This window comes from Protopterus annectens, chromosome 3.part1 (genome assembly GCF_019279795.1).
Source record: "Protopterus annectens isolate FY-2018-M chromosome 3.part1, PAN1.0, whole genome shotgun sequence".
Lineage (NCBI taxonomy): Eukaryota > Metazoa > Chordata > Ceratodontiformes > Protopteridae > Protopterus > Protopterus annectens.
The window spans coordinates 1,723,068,005-1,723,092,605 of NC_056732.1; the positions used below are offsets into that span (position 1 = coordinate 1,723,068,005).

The 24,601-nt window shown below is 40.2% G+C and overlaps 1 protein-coding gene across 1 annotated transcript in view; it reads left to right on the top strand.

Annotated features, from left to right (window-relative positions):
• LOC122798639 (extracellular calcium-sensing receptor-like) overlaps positions 1 to 24,601 on the top strand; it is a 661,997-nt gene that overhangs the window by 525,322 nt on the left and 112,074 nt on the right. Inside the window, exon 2 of the mRNA XM_044067724.1 lies at positions 23,084 to 23,311. Within this exon, the coding sequence (XP_043923659.1) occupies positions 23,180 to 23,311 (132 nt within the window). The 5' untranslated portion in view covers positions 23,084 to 23,179. The remainder of the gene's footprint in view (positions 1 to 23,083; positions 23,312 to 24,601) is intronic.

Genomic DNA, 24,601 nt, shown 5'->3' on the forward strand with positions numbered 1-24,601 from the left:
TTACCCTCATCCACAGCTCTGGAGGTTGATTTGAAGAAGTCAATCAGGTTCAGGAGACAAGATCAGTCCTTCACAAACCCAAATTGGGTGACATCTAGTGTTTGAAGATTGACAATGTCTTTGTTTATAAGTTCCATGATAATACATTCCATGGGCTTGCAGATCAGGCTCGTCAGACTGATGGGGCAGTAGTTCCCATGATCCAAGGTGGATCCCCCCTTGTGGAGTGGGATAACTGTAGCTGTGTGCCACTCAGTGGGCACAAAGCCTGAGGTGAGGCTATGATTAAACATGAATCTTAGGTGAGGTGCCAGTTCATTTTGTAGTTCATGTAGTACATAGCCCAGGATGTCGTCTGGCCCCATGGATGCTGTATTCTTAGCTTTGGAGAGTGCGAAATTTACCTGCGTAGCCATTATTACTGGAATTTGACAATCTGGTAGTATTTAAATGAGCCCTTTAGGGGGTGATAGGGGGTGAAGTTGGCACTGAATTGATCTGCCAGGATATTGGCAATATCCTTGGGGTCAGTATATTTAATGCCATTCTGTTGTAGCTCAGAGCAAATATGAGCATTGCCATTTAACTTCTTGACATATCTATAGAATGCCTTGTGGTTATCTTTGGAATCTTTGGCAATTTTATTTTCATAACTAGCTTTGTAGGATTTTATGAGGGATCTCAGCTTCTTACTGAGGCTGGTAAGGGAGATTTTTGTATCCTGGGATTTTCCTCTTTTCTGAAACAAGTTTCTTCCTTTTGTTGTAAAGTTTGTTTATGGCAGGGGACCATCAGACTGGCTTCCTTTTTTTGGAGGAGAGCATCTTGGTTTTATTTGGGATGGAACAATTCATGCACCAGTGTATGTGCTCGTACAGTACCTTAGTGTAGGATTCAGCAGTCAAACTTTCAGTTCCTGTCTGCATGGGTGTCATGAAGTTTGTCACTTCTGACTTGAGTAGCATGAAGCTGGCTTTGGAGAAGTTTTTTTGCAGAGGTTTCCTTACTGGGGTAAGATAACTTGGCAATTGTGAAACTGAGTGTGTGTGTGTGTGTGTGTGTGTGTGTGTGTGTGTGTGTGTGTGTGTGTGTGTGTGTGTGTGTGTGTGTGTGTGTGTGTGTTGGGATCAATGACTTTGAGGCCATTCACAGTCACTACACCTTCCATTGCCCTGCTTTAGCAAGTCTGCTGATGTCATTCACCTTGAAATACCTCTTTGGAGAAGGTTCAGCACTGTAAGCTCCAGGGCATGTACAATAACTGCGTAATGCTATAATGTGATGTACTACTTAGGTAGGAGTTCTAATCCCAGACATGGTAACTATGAAACTCTGTGTTTTTGTGTGTAGGGATCAATTATTTTGAGGCCATTCACAGTCACTACACCTCCCATTGCCCTACATTACCAAGCCTGCTGATGTCATCTGCCTTGAAATATACCTTTGGAGAAGGGCTAGCCCTATAAGCTCCGTGGTGTGTGCCATAAATGCGAAACAATATAGTAGCAGTAACTACACAGCTATGGGTTTAAATCTCATCTGTGATAAGTGTTTGTGTGTGTACCCCATATACAGCCAGTACACATCTCAGAGACTGACTTTAGCAGTCCTGCAGATATCATCCACCTTACAAGTATCTGTTGCGAAACCTAAACCATGTCAGGTCAGTGGTGCATGTGGTAAATTTGTAACATAATGGTCTGTAAAGGTTGTTAGATAGAGGTTTGAACCTAACCCCTGGCAAATGTAAATGTGTGATTAAAGTAGAATTATTTTTGGGATCTCTCACCCACTACATCAACCAATTCCGATATTTACAAGGGATGGTGATGTTCCTCACCTTAAAAGTACCTTGGGACAACATCCATCCAATAAGCTCTGTGTCACATGCAATAAATGCAATACACTGTAGTAGCAATACATAGCTAGGTAGGGGTTTGAATCTCAGTACTGACAAGTGTGTTTGTCATCACTATCCTGTATTGAGTTTGCTGTAATTGTGTAATGACAGGATGTACTGTGGGGTGGGTTTTGCTAAATAATTATATTAAGGACCTACTATATGTCACAATGTCCACCTTACAAGGACAACAGATGTCAAACAGCAGACAGGCTGGTGTAGACAATCCATAGCCCTACATGTGACATTATGGATTGCTGAACAATATAGGCAACCCTTGCATTACTCAGAAAACACTCTCCACCCATGTCTCATAAACAATCACACTTGGCTAGGCAGCAACCACTATACTGATAGTTCCCTGCATATTGCCCACAGATAGTAACCACGGTGTGATTGCAGTGCCTGTTGACCACAACACTGTCACTGACGTCAGAATGTACTGTGTTGTGGAACATCTCCTGAATGTGTGATATACAGCAAGTAAAAGGACATGACACCCTGTTCCATCCCTACAACAGGTATAAAAATGCTTACAGTGGTCCTTTGCTATGTTCCCCACTGGATGCCTGCAACAACTGCAGAGTCTGCAAATGTAACCCACAAAGGGAATACTGTGCCTTATACACATGCCCTGTATGGACAGATGCCACTAACCCCACTGAATACCTGTATCATGCTGTCAATGTAGATGCAGGCATGACCCAGTTCCACATCCAGGTCTCACCAAATGAGGTCAGGAATGCCACATCAGATTATGGCAATCTGTCCACACAACATGCCCCACAGACCTCAAGTACACCTCTACATGTCACAGAACATGCATGTGGGACATGTGCACAACCCAGATACTGTCCATGTTATGGAATATAGATCACATACATGGCAAGCATTGCACAGCACTGGCCACCCACAACTGTAACCCAGATGAGTGGATGGTGAATACAGTACCCACCTGTGTGGGCCAATCCAGGGACTACACCCCTGAGCCACACTGGAGACTACTGTCATGTGGCCTGATGCCAAGGTATTCCCTTTGCCTAGCCTTGTACAACCTTCAGGCACAGCCAACGACTACACACCTGTGAAGCAATGAACCCATGAATCTCAGTACTGGCAAGTGTGTGTGTGTGTGTGTGTGTGTGTGTGTGTGTGTGTGTGTGTGTGTGTGTGTGTGTGTGTGTGTGTGTGTGTAGCTTAATGATTTTAAAGCCATTCACACTCACTACACCTCCCATTGGCCTACTGTAGCATGCCTGCTAATGTCATTCACCTTGAAATAACCCTTTGGCCATACATCAGCCTGATAAGCTCTATGGCACATGTGATAACTGTGTAATACTGTAGTGTAATAAACTAGTTAGGTAGCAATTCTGACCCTGCCAACTGTGATAATGTGTGTGATTCCCTGAGAGAGTGTAATTGTGTCTTCCTTGACACCTGCTTTTGTGGACAGTCACATGTACTACCCTTCCCTTATCCCACCTTTATCACTGTTGCTGATGTCACTCACCTTCAAAGATACCTTTGGACAGCTCTTCAAAATATAAACTCTGTGGCGCATGCAATAACTGCATAACAATGTAGTAGCAATACATAGTCAGGTAGGGGTTTGAAACTCAGTACTGGTAAGTGTGTGTCATCAGTGTCCTGTTGGGGTGATTGCGTAATGACAGGATCCATTGCAGTGTGGGTTTTGCTGCATCATTATACTGAGGAGCTACATATCCCATTGTCAACATTACAAGGCCAACATTTTCCAAACATTGTAGAGTTTGTTGTAGACAATACTCAGCCATAAATATGTACAGCCATGTGCAATTACCATGTGATGGCATGGATTAGTACACAATATAGGCAACCGTCATAATGCCCAGATACCACTCGCCACCCATGGATCATACACAAACAAGCATGGCTCTTACTCTCCTACTCCCTTCCTTTCTTACTTTGTCTCTGTCTCTCTCTCTCTCTCTCTCTCTCACACTCCCTCTCTGGTGGATGTGAAAAAGTACATCTGCTTTGCTTAGGCAGCAGCTTGAGTTTTCTAAGTGATGCTCATGATCAACTGATGGCCTGTCAATGAATTGCAGTCCCCCACTTGTTAATTGCATGTGGAACAGCTGTGGTATCATTCCTATAGCCAATTGCATGGAAACACACTCCTATAACTAAGCACATCATGTGGATGCTGGCTCTTTTCCTTCACTGTGAGCAGGACTTCATGTGGATGTTTGACAAACAGCATCATAGAGGGTAGTTGGATATACCTCTTACAAAATACACTGTGGAGACAGGCCAACAAACAGGAGAGGGATGTTCCAGACATGGTGACAGAATGTAAGTATTGCTCTTCTATATTTGAAGTAATGTTGGTTTAACAGGGTTTGTGTGAATATGGCTGTTCTACATGATATAATATGTGGCATGACAGTGTTATGTGGTTCAGGAAACTCTCACCTGTAGTGCTATCTGCAGATTGTCCAGAATTTGGAGTCTTACATGTGTTGTTTTACTCACACATTTCCTATCTTTAGAAATGCAGTAGCATACTCTGATGATTGCAGTCAGTACATGGTGATATCCATGTGAGTTACTGACTTCATATCCCTCAGAAGACATATGCCACAACAAACCCTGTTACACCAGTAAATGTACGTGTTTATCACAGCAACATGCCAATATTGGCCCTGCATTTGTGCCTCCAACCTCAAGTCTGTCAACCTTTGTACATATGTCATGCAGTAAGAGATGCATATGTTCAGTACATCATTATTTACTGACATCATACCTGATAACGAGCCAGTGAGATCTCAGACTGCTAGACATGTTATGTATAGTAGGCCTTATATTTGAGGACAAAATCTGAACATTCTCTTGTAGTGTGTACAGTACTGAGGTCTGTGTAATTATGGTGATTGTTGACAGAGTGTGTATTGTGAATATGTATCTTGGCCTGTGTACAGATTGTGGTAGATGTCATTGTTCTTGGTCCTGTTCTATCTGATGTTGCATGCTGCTCCAGTGTATGGTACTCTATTGGCGTACATGTTTGTATGGCCAAACTGACACATGTCCCATACCACAGTCAGGCATCGGAATGCACTGTGCATTGGCCCAGTATATGTAGGGTTAGTGTGTGAGTGGCACATATGAGGATGGCAATGTCCATATAGTCCATATACTGTAATATTAATTAGGCTTACCTTATGTGACTGTGGCTGTGTTCAGATTGTTTGTGGATATGCACTTTCACATTGGTGTCTGTTACTCCATGCTGTTACATGCCTGTAGAGCCTGCTATATTTGCAAGCACATGTATATTCCTCCATTAGAAACGTAGGCCAGTGTTGTGGCAGTTAGCCTGTAGTTTGCACAGTGCTTTGTAACATGCGTAGCAGCTCACTGTATTTACCTATTGTGATGTTATGTCCAGATATTTGTCATATGCACTGTTTCTGGACCACCATGACTGTTGTGTATTTCTGACAAAGCAATGGGATGCTGTATAGATGTATGTCACTAACTAGTGGGTAGTATATGGCTTCTGACCTCTGTTCCTCCCGTTAATATGTGTCAGGACAGACAGGAGTGTGTGAATGCATAAACTGTGTGAGCTTATCTATTCCAGTATTTTCATGATATCCCCATTTAAATGGTTGTAAACATCCACTTTGTCATGCTTGGTCCACACGTCTTGCACTAAGGAGTTCTGTGTATACCTATGGACTGACCAGAGTGTGTCAGACAGTCCTCATTTATTGGTCATATCTCTGCTGTATTCCACAGGATCATTAGTGTGATTGGTGTGGTACTGCACTATAATGACCTTATAATGTCTGTCAGTAACTGATGGAGTACATGTCAGTATCAGGTGTGACTTCGCACACAACATTTCTGTTAAGACAACCCCTGTTACTGTAGCTACATTTTACATTTATACCTGCAATACTTACATGACATCCCCTTGCACTAAGAGGTTGTGACTATTGTTGCTGAGGTATGACTCCACTACATGTTATGGACATATGTTATGCATTCATCTATCTATCTATATATATATATATATATATATATATATATATATATATATATATATATATATATATATATATATATATATATATATATATATATATATATATACATTTATATATATATATATATATATATATATATATATATATATATATAGATATATACACACACATATATATATATATATATATATATATATATATATATATATATATATATATATATATATATATATATATATATATATATATATATATATATATATATATATATATATATATATATATATATATATATATATATATATATATATACTTACATATATAGATAGGGTCTATATTAAAATTTCAAAGTCTGACAGTATCGAATACAATATTGCTGACAAGAGAATACCGAAAGCGCACTACATCGAAAGTTTAAACAGAAAATCTCCATACGGGGAGATTTCCATTTACTTCAATGTAGTGTGTTCTCAGAGTTGGTATACTTAATTGGGGGGTGGGGGGTTCAAGGGGGCTTGCTTACACACTATTCAGTTTTTTTTTAATTTGGTATTTTGTTTTTTGGTTTCGATGGTTTAAGACTTCGATCACTAAAGTTCGATCTTTAGTGATTCAAAGTTTTAAACCTTCGAGATTATAATATAGACCTATATATATATATATATATATATATATATATATATATATATATATATATATATATATATATATATATATATATATAATGCCAGTTCAATAATCACACAACAACACACACACACCACACAATAACACACACACACACAAACAAACACACAACACACACACATACACACACACACACAAAACACATTACACACATTACACTACACACTAACCCCAAACCCTAACCCCAAACCCTAACCCTAAGGTCTGACACTACTCTACACCTACTCCTAACCCTAACCCCCTTACCTACACTCACTAAACCCACCCCTAACCCTCCACTGACTACTCACCACACACCCTACTACCTGCACCCACCCTAACTAACACTCACTTAACCCACCCCTAACCCTAAGGTCCACACACACACACACTTACCCTACCTGCACCCTAACCTAACTCACTTTAACCCACCCCTAACCAGAGGCATTACCCTATTCCTTCCTAACCTAACCTTAACCCACCCTAAAACATAAACCCGCCACTAACACACGCTTTACCCCAAACCCTGACTCCCGGCTTCTACACACACACACCTTTCACCCATAACACCCCCCTAACACCTCACTATTGCACACTTACCTGTCTGCTCCCTAATCCAACCACCTCCTAAGTTGCATACTTACCAAGTCCATCCATGTTCCCCTTGTCGGGCTTCCAGCTGTCGATTTTCAGCATTAGGGTCAACCGCGTTGTTGGTCCTTCGCTTCTCTCCTCTTCCGCGTGTCGGTGAACTGTATATATATATATATATATATATATATATATATATATATATATATATATATATATATATATATATATATATATATATATATATATATATACATATATATATATATATACATATATATATATATATATATATATATATATATATCTAGGACATTTGATCGAATGATCAAGCGTCCGAATCCATAACCACTGAACAAACTTTAATGAAAGCGCTTTCATCGAAAAGGCACTTTCGTTAAAGCATGTTAAAAAAAAAATACATTAACATTTCTGCCTCCCACCCTCCCCATACTTTAATAGTCTCACCCCAAGATATATATGGGTCTAGGACGTTTGATCGAAAGATCAAACGTCTGAATCCATAACTACCGAACACACTTTAACGAAAGCGCTTTCATCAAAAAAGCACTTTTGTTAAAGCGTGTAAATAAAAAAAAAAATACTACAGTAAAGTTTCTGCCCCCCTGCACCTCCACTCCCCCTACTTTAATATTCTCTCTCTGAGACCGCACTACATTGGGGAAAAGGGAATTTTCCCTTATCTGCACCATAGTACAGCCTCGGCAACAGGCATATTTACGCGAAAGTGCTTCTTCGGTGAAAAGCACTTTCGCGTAAGTATGCTAGCCCTATATGGATTTGGACGTTTGATCTTTCAATCAAACATCCTGGATCCATATATATATATATATATATATATATATATATATATATATATATATATATATATATATATATATATATATATATATATATATATATATACACATACATAAATATATATACATACATATATATATATATATATATATATATATATATACATATATATATACATATATTATACACATACATATTTTATATATATATATATATATATATATATATATATATATATATATACACACATATATATTATATACAGACATATGTGTGTGTGTATATATATATATATATATATATACAGATAGATGTATATATGAATATATATATATATATATATATATAAAGCAATATACAGATGTATATAAATACATATATAGAGTGTTGTATTTACCTTCCTAGATGTATATCACCATATTTATCCAGTATGTGTATATATAGATATAACAACATACTGATTCAACAATATTTTCACTGACAAGAACTACAAAATTGCACAAGTGAAAGAAGTTGTTCACTACTATTCAGTATGTGTGCTGACAGATATATTGGAAAAAGCAACGCACGTCTTTATAGCTGTGATGGCTTAGTGGTTAACTGCTGTGACTATAGTGAACAGGGTCCTGGGTTCAAGAGTTGTAAGGGATGTTTATTTTGTTGCTAGCCAGAACAAGGACTGTTGGATACAAAGAGGTTAAGGCAGTTTTGAGCAGCTTTAAGCAGGTTTGTGTGGGTTTGCCCAACAGTAAGTGCTGCTAACGTACGGTTAAATAAAAATGCCATCAACTATTAAGTGTACTACAGCAGTCACTATTCCTGGAAAGGGTATACTAGCATGGCCCATCTGCACTTGCCAGTATTTGGTCACTCCACCCTACAAATGTCCCCCAACTCTGCCAGATTGCATGGTCAACTCATAAGCACAGCCCTTGGAGATCACACAGTGTCTTCACTATTGCTGTGGAGTCAAGGTTATGTCTGCCACAATTCATGACCTTGATCGTGTGCAGATACAGCCATTCCTAGTGAGCTTTGGATGTCTGCTTCAGTTCACTGTTGTGTTTCAGGATGACACCCTCCCTATCCTCAGCCTTTTTGCAGATGCTTGTCAACTATGGGCCACACATGAGTGTCATTTTGCAGTGTCCCAAATTCAGAACACCGTGTGTACAGGCCAAGTCCTTGCTAATGAACGGCAAACATACAGGTGTACACTGGCACCAGCAAGGTACAGATGGGGATGGTGGGCCTGAGTTGCAGTGAGGTGTTGCTTGTGCAGAAGATGTATCTTTATTAATACTGACTGTAGGTTTCGAACTTGGTATTGGTATACCATTACACATTGCAACACATGCATTTGGGGGACTTTTAATGTTATGCATATGCTACCTGTAGAGAGCCCTGTATAATGTTTCCTGTGGAACAACTTTCCCATCTGATTACCCTAACCCATAGGCCACGCTTATGCAGAGTCCTGGCGATTGTTGCCACAGGTACTGCACAGCCAGTACTTGCTAGACATTCCTGCAATTCCTTCAGTGTTGTGGCATGTTTCTAGGCAGCCTCCATGACCAGTTTGCAACATGCGTTGTCATCTGTCTTGGATGGCCATCTGTTTATTTTCTACATTAATGTTGTCCAATACTTCCTCATCACATACATGACTGTCTGCACTGTTTGACATGGTATATGCAATGGTGAGGTAAGGTTACATCTCCCACTCCTAAGTGCTGCCTGTTGGATATTGGATCCATTCCATGGTTTGTAAGATGTGTGCAAGCCAAGGCTGCATCTGTTGCAGGTGTGTGGGCAAATGTCATGGACATACATCTTGGATAGCATACCATTTCTTGGTGTGACATTGAGGACCTGTACTTGATGGAAGGTGCATACTAATAAAGAGTGAATACTGTCAGTACCTCAAAAGCTGCTTTCACAATATGTTATTTGGTGTGTGTGTACACATATGCTTCTAGTGTTTGTTAAGGTATATATTCCCCATATTTGCTGTCCTAACATAGGATTCCATATTGCACATTTATTGCTCAAGTTAGGATCAAATTACAGGTTGTAAGGGTTGTGGAATGTGGCATTGTGATATGCCGTTGTGTAAACTTGTAACAGTTACCATTGTAATAGTGGTATATACACTGTTGTAGCCACTGTATAAGGGTAATGTTTCAGACATGTTCCTACTGTAGGCCATTTGCCCCACAATTATTTTCATCTCTGTGCACACATCTTGCAATGACAGGTTGTTAGTTATATTGTGGGACTCTTACATACCCTTCAGATATGCCACCATGGTGACCACTGTGATGCAGTGCAGTTAACAGCAGCAATAAGTGAACATGTACAGCATGCATTATCGGTAGGTGTGTTAAATGTGTGCATGGCAAATACCATAGCCATAACATGGCTGGTGTATTGACAAACCTGAACAAAACACACCATACTCACTAACTACAGGCTGCTGCCCCAGAGGTATACCAAAGGTACCTACATAGTTGTATGAGAGATGTGATGTCAGTAGCCACACCTGTGGCATTGGTACAGGGTGGGAGCAACATTTCAGTATATCAACAGTACAAACCCACAATACTACAGATTATGCACATATGTTCAGTACTACAATGCAACAACAGACTATATATTTTATCTCACATATGCATGATGAAGCTTTACAGAAGCAGATGGATAAGCAACAGTGATCTACTAATGTGCCCTGTGGCCTTACCTGCACACTCCTCATCCATTGTGTGGGTAGCACCCACCTCCACAATGCTATCAGCTGGTTCTTGGCTTTGCTGGTGGGCAGGTGCCCCAAGGCAGTGGAGGAGCTCCTCAGCATGTGTCAGGGGGGCTGGATGGCATGACCCCCGACTGTCTCTAGCTGGTCCCTCCTAACTGCAGCAACAGGCTGACAGGTGTAGCGGAGGAAGTCAGTGCAGCAATGTCGGACCTGTTCATAACTGCAGTTATGCAGGCCGACATCATTTACCCTATGGATGAGCTCGTTCCACGGGGCAGTCCTCTCCTGCAGATCATGGGCTGTATGGGCAAAGAGGGTTTGGTGGTGCTGCACCAGGTAGTTAATAATAACATAATTTTCCTGAGGAGAATACACTGAAAGGCGCCCTCTAGACATGGTAACGGAAAGACATAAAGAGGAAAAAAAGGTTCGAGGACCTCATACTGCACGGATATAATTAGTTGTTAATTGACATCTCTGTCCCCCCCACCCACCATATCTGCAACAATAATCTGAACACACAACTCAATGGGTATGTTTACAGCAAACCTACTGCTGAGACATATAGCGTATTGTATGACAAATATTGAAATGTGTTTCTGGTCACGTTCCATGTTGAAACACTATCATTGGTGGCCTGTTGCTAACAATGTCACCTGCATGCCATTGTAAGGGCCACTATGGTTCCATATATGCATGTGTTCTGTTTGCTATGCGACTGCTCCAAATCTGGTGTTTTGTGTTAATGGGGATATCTATGCATGCTGTTAGAAGTTATCCTGGATTGTGTGGACTATTACTACCCACATATGTTCTACAACTGTGACACAATAGCATGTTTGGGAAGGCTGTTCCCAGCAGAACCACCTCTCCCACCTCATCTGGCCATGTTACCAGGCCACAGCACATCTGGGAACCACCCCAGGACCTCATCATTTACTGGTCCTGCACTACCTTCAGGTGTAACCACCTCAGGGGATGGTGCTCACCCCCCCGCCCCCGGTAGCACTCACAGACAGGATCCTGTCACCTGAAGTCAGGTCCAGGGTCTAGTGCATAGGGAGCTCCACAGAGAATCGGGGGATCTGCTACACCACCTTCAGGCCTTCAATACACAATTACAGGGTCTGCATGCTCCTCCTTTTCAGCCCTCAGCTCAGCCACCTTCAGGGCCATGAAGGTGCAATGGTGACTGCCCATAGGGGAGGACCTTGGTCCCACTGTTTCCATTTGGGGGCTCATGGGCTGCCACTTTCCAAACACCCCTCCCCATCCAAGGTGTTTACCTGCCACATGCGTTATATACTGACCCTGTATGCTGTCTTGTCTGTCTTCCAACCCAACCTACCTCCCCAAATATACCTACTATCCTTCCCCAACATCCCACTCTCATCTTCACAAAGGGCAATGTGTTCCCAACATGGATTTCACACCAGACATAACTGTCCATTTCGCACCTGCTTACAACTGTATATATGTGTGTATAGATATGTGTGATGTTTTCTCAAACATATCGTGTAGCACAGTCATTCAACAGTAGGGTAAATGTATTTATATATATATGTGTGTGTGTGTGTGTGTGTGTGTGTGTGTGTGTGTGTGTGTGTGTGTGTGTGTGTGTGTGTGTGTGTGTGTGTGTGTGTGTGTGTGTGTGTGTCTGTGTGTGTGTCTGTGTGAGTGTGTTTGTAAATATGTAGACATACACGTATATATATATATATATATATATATATATGTATCTGTATATCTGTAGACATACATGTATGTATATATATATATATATATATATATATATATATATATATATATATGTATATAAAATGCATTGAAACATCAGTTCCACACTCTCTTCCTCCACAGCTGCACTGTTCTGCCTTGCTACAAAACAGAAGGGTCACATATGGACACAGCCTAACATTAGGGGGGGGTATATATATGGAAAGATTGTGGGTAAGCCTATTACAAACCTATGAAGTTTGTCCATGCTACATTTCACATTAACATGACTGTTCTGAAGGTGGTGGGGTCTGAAACTCATGTGTCTATCATGACTTTATTACATCCACCTTCAGATATTTGCTAGACTAATATACAAGTCTTGAGGTACAGAACACACACTATGGAATTATAGATAAACTTACTAAGCTGGGCATTAATCCCTACATCAATCGGGTTGCCAACTGGTTTACTAACAGAACCCACACTGTAAAAGTAGCTGACTCCAAATCCAGCTCCAGACAAGTGACAAGTGGAGTACCTCAGGGTTCAGTCCGGGGACCACTCTTGTTTGGCATCTACTTCTCTGAAGTACAGGCCAATACTAAGGGACTCTGGCTAACAAAGTTCGCAGATGACTGCAAACTGGGAGCCATTACTGAATCTCCAAATTATCTGGATACTCTACAAAAGGGCCTTACAGAAACAAATGCTTGGTGCCAGAGCCATGGGCTTAAGCTCAATGCCAAGAAATGTATTGTTATCCCTTTTGGGAAAAAACATGTACCCGTGAATTACCACATAGGTGGCAGTACATTAAATACTGACAGTCTGATAAGAGACTTAGGGACACAGGTGGACAGTGGTCTCACCTTTGATAACCAAATAGCCACACCAGTCAAGAAATCCTTCTCTGTGGCACACCTCATCACTAAGGGTTTTTCATTCAGAAAAAAGGAGGTCATTGTCCCACTGTACTCATCCCTCATTAGACCCATTATAGAATACAATGCCGCATTTGGTATGTACCTCTCAAGACACCTGCAACAACTGGAAAGGCCGCAGAAATACCTCACTAAAAGAATTACAGGTCTAAAGCAGATTACCTATGCTAACCACCTTAAAAACTACTCCGAGGCGATATCTGCTTAACATACAAGGCCATGTCAAACTGGACATGCTACACTTAAAGAAATCCCAATCCCTCAGAGCCACATGCTCCAGGTATACAAACCTTGTCATCACAATAAACAAACATGCTGGAGAGATAGGTTCCTGACCCAGAGACTCCCCAGACTCTGGAATAGACTGCCCATAAATGTCAAGCAGAGTGCCTCTTTGGCCCTCTTCAAAAGGAACCTTGACAATTGGATGGGATAATTGAAATTCACTCAGGGGATCATGTCAGACACCCTGCTAGACAGGGGTCCAGGAAGTAAACAGTGTGGGAAGAAATAGCCAGGGAATTGTTATGGCTAGGCTTGTATAGGCCTTTGCGCTGATAGCCTAGTACCATCCTATGAATCTATGATAGCTTACATCTTGTCATTCAGTGATGATCTGCACAGTTGACAGGTATGGCCCACTGCCCACAGGGCCAGATGCTATGTCCTTAGCAATTATTTAGCAGGACATCATTACAGCAGCAAGTCTTGATGGCACATATAAATCTTTCCACATCATCTATCCCATTATTACAGATCAAGTACTACATTCAGTTACATGCATATATGTTTCACATACCTGTCTTAGTAGTATCCTCTCTTCTATGTATACTTTGTGTCCCTTGTTTTATTAAATTTTGTTTTGGTTTGGTTTGTAGTATTTCTCTCTCTCTCTCTCCACTACAGGGATTGAGCTGCTTTGAATAGGTTGCAGCATGGATTTTCTAGATGATGCTCATGATCAGTTGATGGTCTCTGCACCAATCGGTGTTCACCACTTGCTAATTGCATGCAGCCAGCTGTGTAGTACTTCCAATTACCAATGTCATGGCAACCCACTACTGCAAATTACTACATCATATGGGCGTTGTCTCTTTACCTTTCCTGTATGGAAGACATCCTTCTTGTGTGTGGGCAGCAGTGTTACAGACAGCAGGTAGCAATGCCTCTTACAACAGGACTTGCAGACACAGGCTAACTACATATTTGTATAAGGTTCCAGACCTAAGGAGAGTGTGAATATTGCTGTTATATGCATTGAATACTGCTAGTTTTACAGGGTTGGTGTGTACATGCTAGTTTTGCATGGAATGCAGTCTGTCTGCATAGCTCTCAATTGTGGGCCTATCCACATGATGGCCAGAGGATTAGCTATTATGTTTTGTCTGTTCACCACACAGGTCTTGTCTCTGACATATCAGTGGCATTCTCTCTGTTGAGTGCTATCAGTACATGGCAACATCCATTTGTGTTTCTGACTTTATATTCCTGAGTAAGGGTTTGTTGCAACCAATCTTGTAACACCAGCAAATTTCACAGTGTATAACAGCAATATTGTAAATATGACCCTGTGTTTCAGCCTCTGTCCTCCACCTATATACTAGGCTTTGTCCAGATGTCATGCAGTAAGAGGTTGTTAAGTAGTGGCTTATCATTATGTAATGCTGGCATTCCTGCTGTCATTCCAGTGATGTAGTGGACTACCACACAAATTGTGGGTAGGGTCCATATATATATGAAGGCTACAGCTGGACAAAACATGTGTGACCTTGTACAGTCCAGATGTCAGTGTAGTTAAAATACTGCTATATGCCCTTGTAAGACATTTTATGAGGGAGGGGTATGAATTGTTTTTAACCTAGGCTGTTGCAACATGTGACGGATATCAGTAGTAAGACACATGAAGATATATGGCTGTACATTTCATGCATTTCACCATGGGAACAGTGGTGGGCTACAGCTTACTGTCTTACAGACAGTTCTGTTTGTCACCGTGATAGTGATGTTTTAAGTTAAGCATTGTTATGTAACAGATACATTTTCATTGTGACAACTTAATTCTTTTCCCCTAGGGGTTGAGTACAGAGTGTAATTGGAGGCTGATGAACTACATCTGTAATTAATAAGTGTTAATTGGTTTTTATCTTGAAGGCAAGTGTTTTTTTTTTTTTTTTTACTGTTGTACTACTTGAAGGCCTTAGCCTGGACAGCATATGTTATGCTTTCAGATTACTATATCAAATGTTTTGTTTGGGAATTGCATTACTCAGTTATTACGTATTTCAAACACGTAATTGCTATAAGAAGTTGGCATATACAACTGAAATAGTACACAAATAAACATTTCTATGTATGCAAATGTGTGTGGTGTCATATCCTTTGACTTGTCTGTGGGTATATGTTTCATGCAATAATTGTCTTTTGTATGAAAGAATTAAACACTCGCCATTTTAAAAGGTGGCAACTGTAGGAATACTGGCTATTCAATATGCTGTGCACCTTCTAAATATACTCTTCCTATACATATCTAGTAGTAACATATTTAAATGTGTATGTATGTGTATACACACACACACACACACACATATATATATATATATATATATATATATATATATATATATATATATATATATATATATATATGTATATATATATATATATATGTATATATATATGTGTGTGTGTATGTGTGTGTGTGTGTGTGTGTGTGTGTATGTATCATTGGAATGTTTACTGCTTCCACATTGTACATTCCCTATGGTAGACAGACTGTTCTGTATGATATGTTAGTGATATCATCCTGACATTATAAAGTTGAGATAGGGTCCTGGGTTTGAGACTTCCAAGTGTTGGTTATTGTGTTGCAAGGCAGATCTGTTCAGTTTGGAGGAGGGGATGATATCAATAATCACAAGAGGTCCTTATTTTCGCCCCCTTCACCCCCATTAACAGTGCCTTTGGTCAGATGTTTTGCAGTGAGAGGTTCAGAGTGTGGATCCAATGTGCAAACACAATACACATTGATATATATATATATATATATATATATATATATATATATATATATATTGGGAGGTTTGCATAATGATTAAAGTGTTTACCTTACATATAAAAGGTGCAAGGTTTGATTCTTGCATGGGATAATTAGCTAGGCTTAAAATGGCCCACAAGGGCAGCTAGCTTAGTACTAATCTATGAACCTATATATATATATATATATATATATATATATATATATATATGCATATATAAATGCATTTTCAATACTGTTGAATGACTGTGCTGCATGATATGTTTGAGAAAACATCACATTTATGTGCATCTCTAATGGCTTATTGGTAAATCACTTTGGCTGTAGTGTACAGGGTCCTGGGTTTGAAGCATGAAAGGGTTGGCTATTTTGTTGCTGGGCAGAACAGGGTCTGTTGGAGCAGAGTGATTAAGGCATATTAAAGCAGTTGTAAATGGGTTTGGATGGAGCTGCACGGAGCTAAACAATGCTTATGTGAGCTCAGCTTCACTTATGCCCACTGACGGCCACTTAAACCAGAGCTAATTTCAAATAAAGAAAAGAAAAAAGGGAGATAGGAAAGTTGTGGAATTGGGGCAAGCAGGGAGATAAACAAGAGGAGGAACATGAAGGGATGTGTAGGACAGGTGTAGGAAAGTACCATAGCTCTGCATTTCTTTGGCAGCAATAGCTGCTTTCAATGTGGGCAATTTAGAATTTGGAGCCTCACACCCTACAGGGAGGTGTGTGGGCATCATACAATATGGATGATTGGTAGGGTTAGATTGTGTGATGGGTACATGTCTCTGGGCAAAATGCAGAGTTATGCATGGGATGTGATTATTTTGTGGGACAAATGACCTTTTTGCTTTTTAAGGTGAGAGTGGAATGTTAAGGAAGGATTATAGGTGAGTGTGGTGAGGAAGGTTTGGTAGGAGAGGTTGCATTTGCAGACAGACAAGACAGACAAGGCATCAGACAGGGGTGGTGTATGACACATGGGGTAAACACCTTGACGGGGAGGGTGGTTGGGAATCCAAGGCTCATGAGCCCCCCAGATGGTAGTAGTGACACTGATGTCCCCATCCAATGGCAGTCACCACTACTCCTTCACAGCCCTGAAGGTAGCTGTGCTGGGGGCTGGGCTGGATGGGCCACCTGCCCCTCTAGCTGTGCCAGCCTGCCCTCCACCTGGTGCAGGTGGTCATCCAGCTCCATCTGGTAGAAACTGCACTCCATGCCACAGACCTCGTCCCAGGTGACAACATCCTCACCATGCCCACTTGCAAGGGAGGGAGTGAGTCCTATCCACTGCAGTGGTTCCACCCAAGGGTGGTGCAGGGCCAGCAGATGAGGGAGGTCTGGGTTGGGTCCCAGACATGCTGGGACCCAGTGCCTCGACCAGGAGGTGTGGAAGAGGCGGATCCGCTCTGATCTGCCTTCCCATATGTGCTATGGTGTGGAAATTAACAAAGAATATTGGTTAGTCATGCACAACACATTACATTAGTCAAAATAGCATGCATGGATATTCCCATTTACCCAAAACAGTGCAATTATAACAGTGCCATAGCAAACAGAACCAATGCATATATAAAATGGCATTCAGAGTTGCAACAGCATGCCAGTTAATGGTATGTCAGACAGGCAATACAATTATTATTCAACAGGGAATATTAGTATGCACACAGTTTAAACAATGATAAACCAAATGGACAATGGTCCCAACAGTAGAGGTTTGTTTAGGAACATACCCATGTCGGCTTCATTGTGTTAGTTGGATCAGTTGAGTGGTGGGGGAAGGGAGCAGATTCAATTGACAACTGCTATCAAGTATATTTGTCAGTACACTACTATTCACTACTCTACATTCTGACCACACTTACACTCTACCTGGGCCATGGGGCTGCTACAGCACACCAATAGCTGTAGATATCAATAGAGCAATTGTACTCTTATTTTAGTTATACACATCAGACCTGTTTCTATACCAATTTCTTTATCTGTGGGCCCTGTGCAGATGAACTGTGTGCACATTACATTGCTGTTTCTACACATATTTCAGTTTCACATATTAGTTGCAGGCCCTGGAGTGTGTGTTGTGCCTTTCAAATACATCTACTGTAACATTCTCTGTGTGAAGGTTTCTTGGCAACTGGGGAAACTATCCGTGACAGCGTGACACTTGGGTGGGGCTTGTCTGGGCCAGACTGCAAAGTGTGGATGTCTAGCTTGCATCTACTTGTAGGACTGGGGCTGATCAACACGGCAATTGTACACCTTTCATAGTTATACACATCATACTAGTATTTGTATTCAGATTTCTTTACCTGTGTGCCCTGTATGGAAAATGTATGTGTTGCAGTACATTACTTTTTTCTATTCAGATTGCAGTTTATAACTGTAGAACCAGACTGAGATGTTAGTGGCAGTCCCTGGATTCGAACAGTGGTGTGTGTGCAAAATTGAACTACAGGCCTAGCCCTTATCAGAATGAGCAATTGGGAAGGTGTTGTGTGTTGCTTGTGACATTTCTATTTAGTACATATTTTTGTGCACAGTACTTTTATTATGACATGTTGAATTATTTGTTTCCCATTTTCAGTACAAATTATGCATACACAACAGACATTGGTGTCACTGTTTGTGAAACATGCACATTATCTGGATTGCACATATGACTGTTTTACAACTACAAACTACAATTTAGATTCCTGAGTACACAGTGTAGGTTTTAAGTCTGCACCTGTTAGCCGTATACATTTTTCAGTACATTCACAGCTACATACAGCTGAAATTGATAGGTTAACATAGGACAGTCCTGGCAGACAAACAAGTAAAACACATTCTGATGGAAATATGTACTGTTGTTTTTTTTCAGTTAGTTGACATGCCCATTCTAAAGTATGCAGACGAGCAGTGTTAAATCAGTTCACCTCAGTTAATACATTCTGCAGGACATGTGCATTTCTATGTTTCAGGTACAAGTGAGATGACACACAACTGTGTTTGGGATCACATTTATTAGTTTTGACATACATATCTGTGTACAACTCAGAAATCCACAATTACTATTCCTGCATGATCTGCACAAGGAATGTTTTTCATTTCTAAGTGTTACAGTAGCCCTGACATGGCACCTTCTTGGCAGGTTCACTAAGATACACTCATACATATTTGAATATTCTTCTCCTGCATATTGTACCTTGTTTGCTACTGACATCTGTGTTACACATCAGCTGGGAGTACTCCATTGTTACACTGGTAACCTGACACAGGCATTTATTCCTGACTTTTACAGTACAATTATATATACAGGCAGTACTACCATTACTATAATTTTGATTTCTTACTGCTAATATTAGGGTGTATTCTGTACTCACTCTACTGCCAACACAGCCAGACCAGTCACTGGGTATTAGCCTCAACATTCTGGGACATCACCGCTGTATGGGGAGACATCACACATTAATCACACCTGCACAGTCACAAGGTGAACTTTTTCCATACTTAGAGATACATAAGACTGCATACTTATACATAGGTGGGACATCCTGCACACAGGCTTCTTGGATCCATTGGTCCAAGAGTGCACCCCTCCTCCACTTCAGGTCATTATGGTGGTGACTTACCTGCTCACCAGTCTGAGCTATGCCAGTGGCACTGGTGAGATTACATGCAAGCTGTTCCTAGGCCTCCACATTGTACTGTAAACCCTAGTACTGGCCCTGCAGCAGCCTGCCATCATGATTTTTAGTAGGAGCCTAACCATGACCCTAGACTTCTGGTTGCCCCAAAGTTGCATTTGGAAGCGAACACCTTCACCGACACCAGACATTTTGGTCCTGCTGTGAGCAATCCCAAATGGTCATGGCTGTACTCCTGCCTGTGCAGTTTAAATAGGGCAGTTTTCCTGCACTTTTTCTTGATTGGCGGGTTTTAGCATGCTGAACTACGCTTAGCTCCACGCAAATCCGCATAATAATGCTTACACCATGTAAGCACAGCTGATACCCGGTAAGCAATGCTTACACTAGCAAAGCATTGCTTAAATCTATTTTTTCATTAAATTTATGAAGTACATTTTACAGTTATATTTTACATATTCCCACCCTTACTGTGCTATACATGGGCCATATGATTGACATCTGTAATTCAATTTCCTTAAAAGATTTTAAAGAAACTGGCAGAGGGGGGATTTAAACCAAGCATATTCTACATACTAAACCATCACAGTACCACTATGCTACAGCCATTTGATGACGTTTTGTATCACAGTAGCACTTGTCTATCATTTTCAGTATTTCAGCCAGACTAAGAATAGCAGCGTGCTGCGCAAACAAGCTGTGCACCTCTTAAACTTCAGATTTATTTGATGAAAAAAAATGTTTTTGTATTTTTATTGCTTTCCTCTTACCCTACTGCTTCCATGCATGTAGAGCAAGAGTGCATACATTCGGGGATGTGCACTTGAAGGCTGCTGCCTTCTAGGTGGTTGTGTTTTTTGTTTTTCAGTGTCCGCGGACACTGAAATTTTAGCTACTTACATTTCAGTGTCTTCGAACACTGGTTTAGTATATAATATTAGAGCCAGGATCTAATATTATATACATTGACACCCATCTGTGTCACAAAGTGCCGTACGGCACTTTCTCAGTGAAGGGGGCATGTTAAATGTGTAGGGACTGCTGACACATGCCCCCTGAACTCGTTCCTGGTTCATGATCATTTAAATTACATAGCAGCGTGCCTTCATGCATATGCAAGGTGCGCTGCTATTCTAAATGGACACGAACCACGCCATGCAAGAATAGTCTTATTCTTGCATGGAGTTTCGTGAATCCTGGGGCATATGGTCACCAGTTTGGTTCATTGAACCATTCTGACTGAGACTGTAATACAGTAGAGATCAGGGAATTTGCCCTTTTCCTACTGTAGTGCAATCTCAGAGTTGGTATAAACGGTTAGTAGGGGATGTGGGGGGAGTGCAGGGGGGCATGCCCCTCTACAAAAACATTGTTTGTGTTGTTGGTGGGAGTTGTGTGTATTTATGTCACTTTTTCAATTAACTGCAGTGTCAACTATATGATCTTGAACATACAGATTTTGACACTGTGTTTTTTCGTTAAACAGACATAGATCCATCAAACACGTGTCACACTGCATGAAAGTTCTGGAAAGGGTGATTGATAAATACACAGAGCAGGAGAAAGTAAGATGGGAGATGAGCAGTTCAGATTCAGATCAAAATGCATCACAACTGACCCAATGTTTACAGTGAAGCAGATAGTTTAGAAGATGCTAGGGATGAAGAAAGAGTCTAACTGAGCATTCCTAAAATTAAAGAAAGGATATGACAAGGTCCAAAGAAAGCTGATTTGAGCAGTCCTGCAGTGGTTTGAAGTACTAGAAACACTGGTACAATTAGTGCAGGTTATTTGGAAGGAACCAATGACTCAAGTATGATCAGTGTTCAGTATCACAGAAGGGGTTCCAGTGGGAGTGTGTGTGCATCAGGGTTTAGCTATGAGCCCACTGCAATTCATGCTGGTGATGGACTACACTAGCAACGGTGGAGGGAACACATTAATGGCAGTCAATGGGAGAAATCAGAGGAAGCTGAGAACTGAAATAGAAGGGAAAATAGTGGAGTAGGTTAACAGCTTTATGTATCTGGGAGGGGTGGTTGAGGAAAATAGATGTCTGAATGAGGAGGTCAAAGCTAGAATGATAGGGATGCAGTCAGCTGGCACCAAGTGTATGACAGAAAAATGTCAAAGAAGCTGAAAAGTAATATGTGCAAAACAGTGGTTAGACAAGGACTAATGTATGGTACAAAAACCTGGAAAGTAAAGGCAGAGTAGTTATAGACACTGGAGGCGATGAAGATGAAGTGGCTGAGAGTGGTGCTAGGATGCACACTGTGGGACAAACAAAGAATTAAGGCCATAAGAGCAGAAGCCAAAGTAGCTCCAGTTGCAGAAAAAATCAAATAGATCAGATTATGGTGGTTCAGGTATATGTGCAGAACAGAAGAAAATCTGGTGAATAACATCTGGGACAGATAGGAAGAAGGCAAGAGGAAATAAGGCTGTCCAACAAAGAGGTAAAGGGATTGTGTGAGAGAAGACCTGAGGCAGTCAGGTATGACTGTCGTAAAATCTAGGAGAGTGGTATTGAATCGAGAGAAATGACAACAGTTGTCATGACACTCCAACCTCACATAGAAAATGAGAAAAAGGGGGTTAATGATGATGATACCACACAATTTCAAAAAATGTAAATGTTTTGCTCTTATTTCAGTAGTTTCTATATTGCAGAAAATGTGTTGTTTTTATTTTCTTCATTGCTGATTTAAAATATGAAGATGGGCTTTTTCCTTCTGAGCATTTACTGAGCTGTTCTGCTTTGTCTGTGTTGATGACTTTTATTTTCTGATAACATTTATAATCAGGTAACTCTTCCATTATACATTCATTATATCAGAAATTGATATGATTTACAAATAAAAGAAAAATGCTGAATCTTTATATTTTATTCTAGTTTTCCATACCAGGAACAGTCGGTGTTTATGTGGCTGCTATGCTAGTATGACAGATTTAGGTGACCCTGAGGTCTCTGTCTCTTTCTCCTTAGCTGTTCCATTACTTGCGCAGAATTCACATCACAACACCTGTAAATGAAGAGATATTTTTTAATGAAGAGGGTTTTGTATCCATTCCATATTCTATTATGAACTGGTTTGTCACTGCAGACGGAAAAGTATCATTTCCGGTAGTTGGAACATATGATACCAGACAGCCTGCTGATACAAGGTTTTATATCAATCATCAAAAAATCATGTGGAATGACTTCAGCAAACAGGTAAGGGATTAAAATATTCTTTATCATAAAGTTTTTTTTTAACTGTACACCATGGACCGTAACCCCAGAGTATGAATCCCTATACTTGTGTATGTATGTATGGCTCCTTGTGTCTGTATATCCAATCATCTATTTTCTCTGTTTTCTCTACTAACATTGACCAGTTTTGAGAAAAAAGAGGCATAACTTGGCATAATCTCCAGTTGTTTGGTAATATGTTGCGAGATATTTAAATGGTGGATTTAGTAATGAAATGTATCTGATGAAGTTTGGACTTATTCAAATGAAAGCTCTCATGTTTATGGTTTATAAGTTAATAAAAAACTTTTGGTTCTGTTAAGCAGCTGATTGACATTGCATTTATTGTTTTAACCAGTTTGTTTGTTGGTTTTGTTATATTTGAAAAACTGGTAACTGGATAATGCATCAGCCTAACATTCTTCCATTACTTAAAGACAAGGCATGGCATTCCTGGAAACCCCTTCTGTACCATAAACAGACTATGCTACACCCAGCTATGCTGCCTTTGCCAAACAAACATGTATTATGCCATCATAAAAGTCTGCTGATGAAATCATACCAAACCTTATTAACATTCACTCCAATAGAGCTCAGGAAGATTGCACAGTAATTTCCAATGGGAGGAGCCTAAGCCTTTTTTCAGAATCAAATTATGTCTTCACATCTCAAACAAATGTTCATATCTCTTGAACTATAGGGGTTATGAAAGAAGTATAAATGGCAAACCTTTCAGCACAAACTATTTCTATAGTGGTAGTATTCTTTAGGTTCTACTTCCTAAACTGAATTTTATAAGTCAGAGTTAACACAGTAACTATTACATTTGTAATAAGTTGTTTACAAAATATCATGTTAAACAAATACTGTCAGCAGCATTTTATTCATCTAGCTGACAGCTTTCATATGAGGCTAAGGAGTTCTGACTGTGTTATTTGATTGTTGAGATATTTAGAAAAATGCAAAAATGATATCTATATAAATTATCATATAAACAACAGTTAATATTGCTTTATCTGCACTAGACAGAGTTCAAATATTAATGTAGTTGAGTTTGCCATTGTGTAAGTTTTACGATGAAATCTTTTAAAACCTTGTACATAGCATGCTTTTGGAATTATTGATGCAAATATGAACAAGCAATAATTGACACCTAGAGGCATCAGTAGGCATTAACTATAGATGCACCTGGAGGCATCACTCGGATGGAATGAGTTAATAAAAATCCCAAAAAAATGTTTATAAAGAGGTTAACTATCTTACTGAGTAACT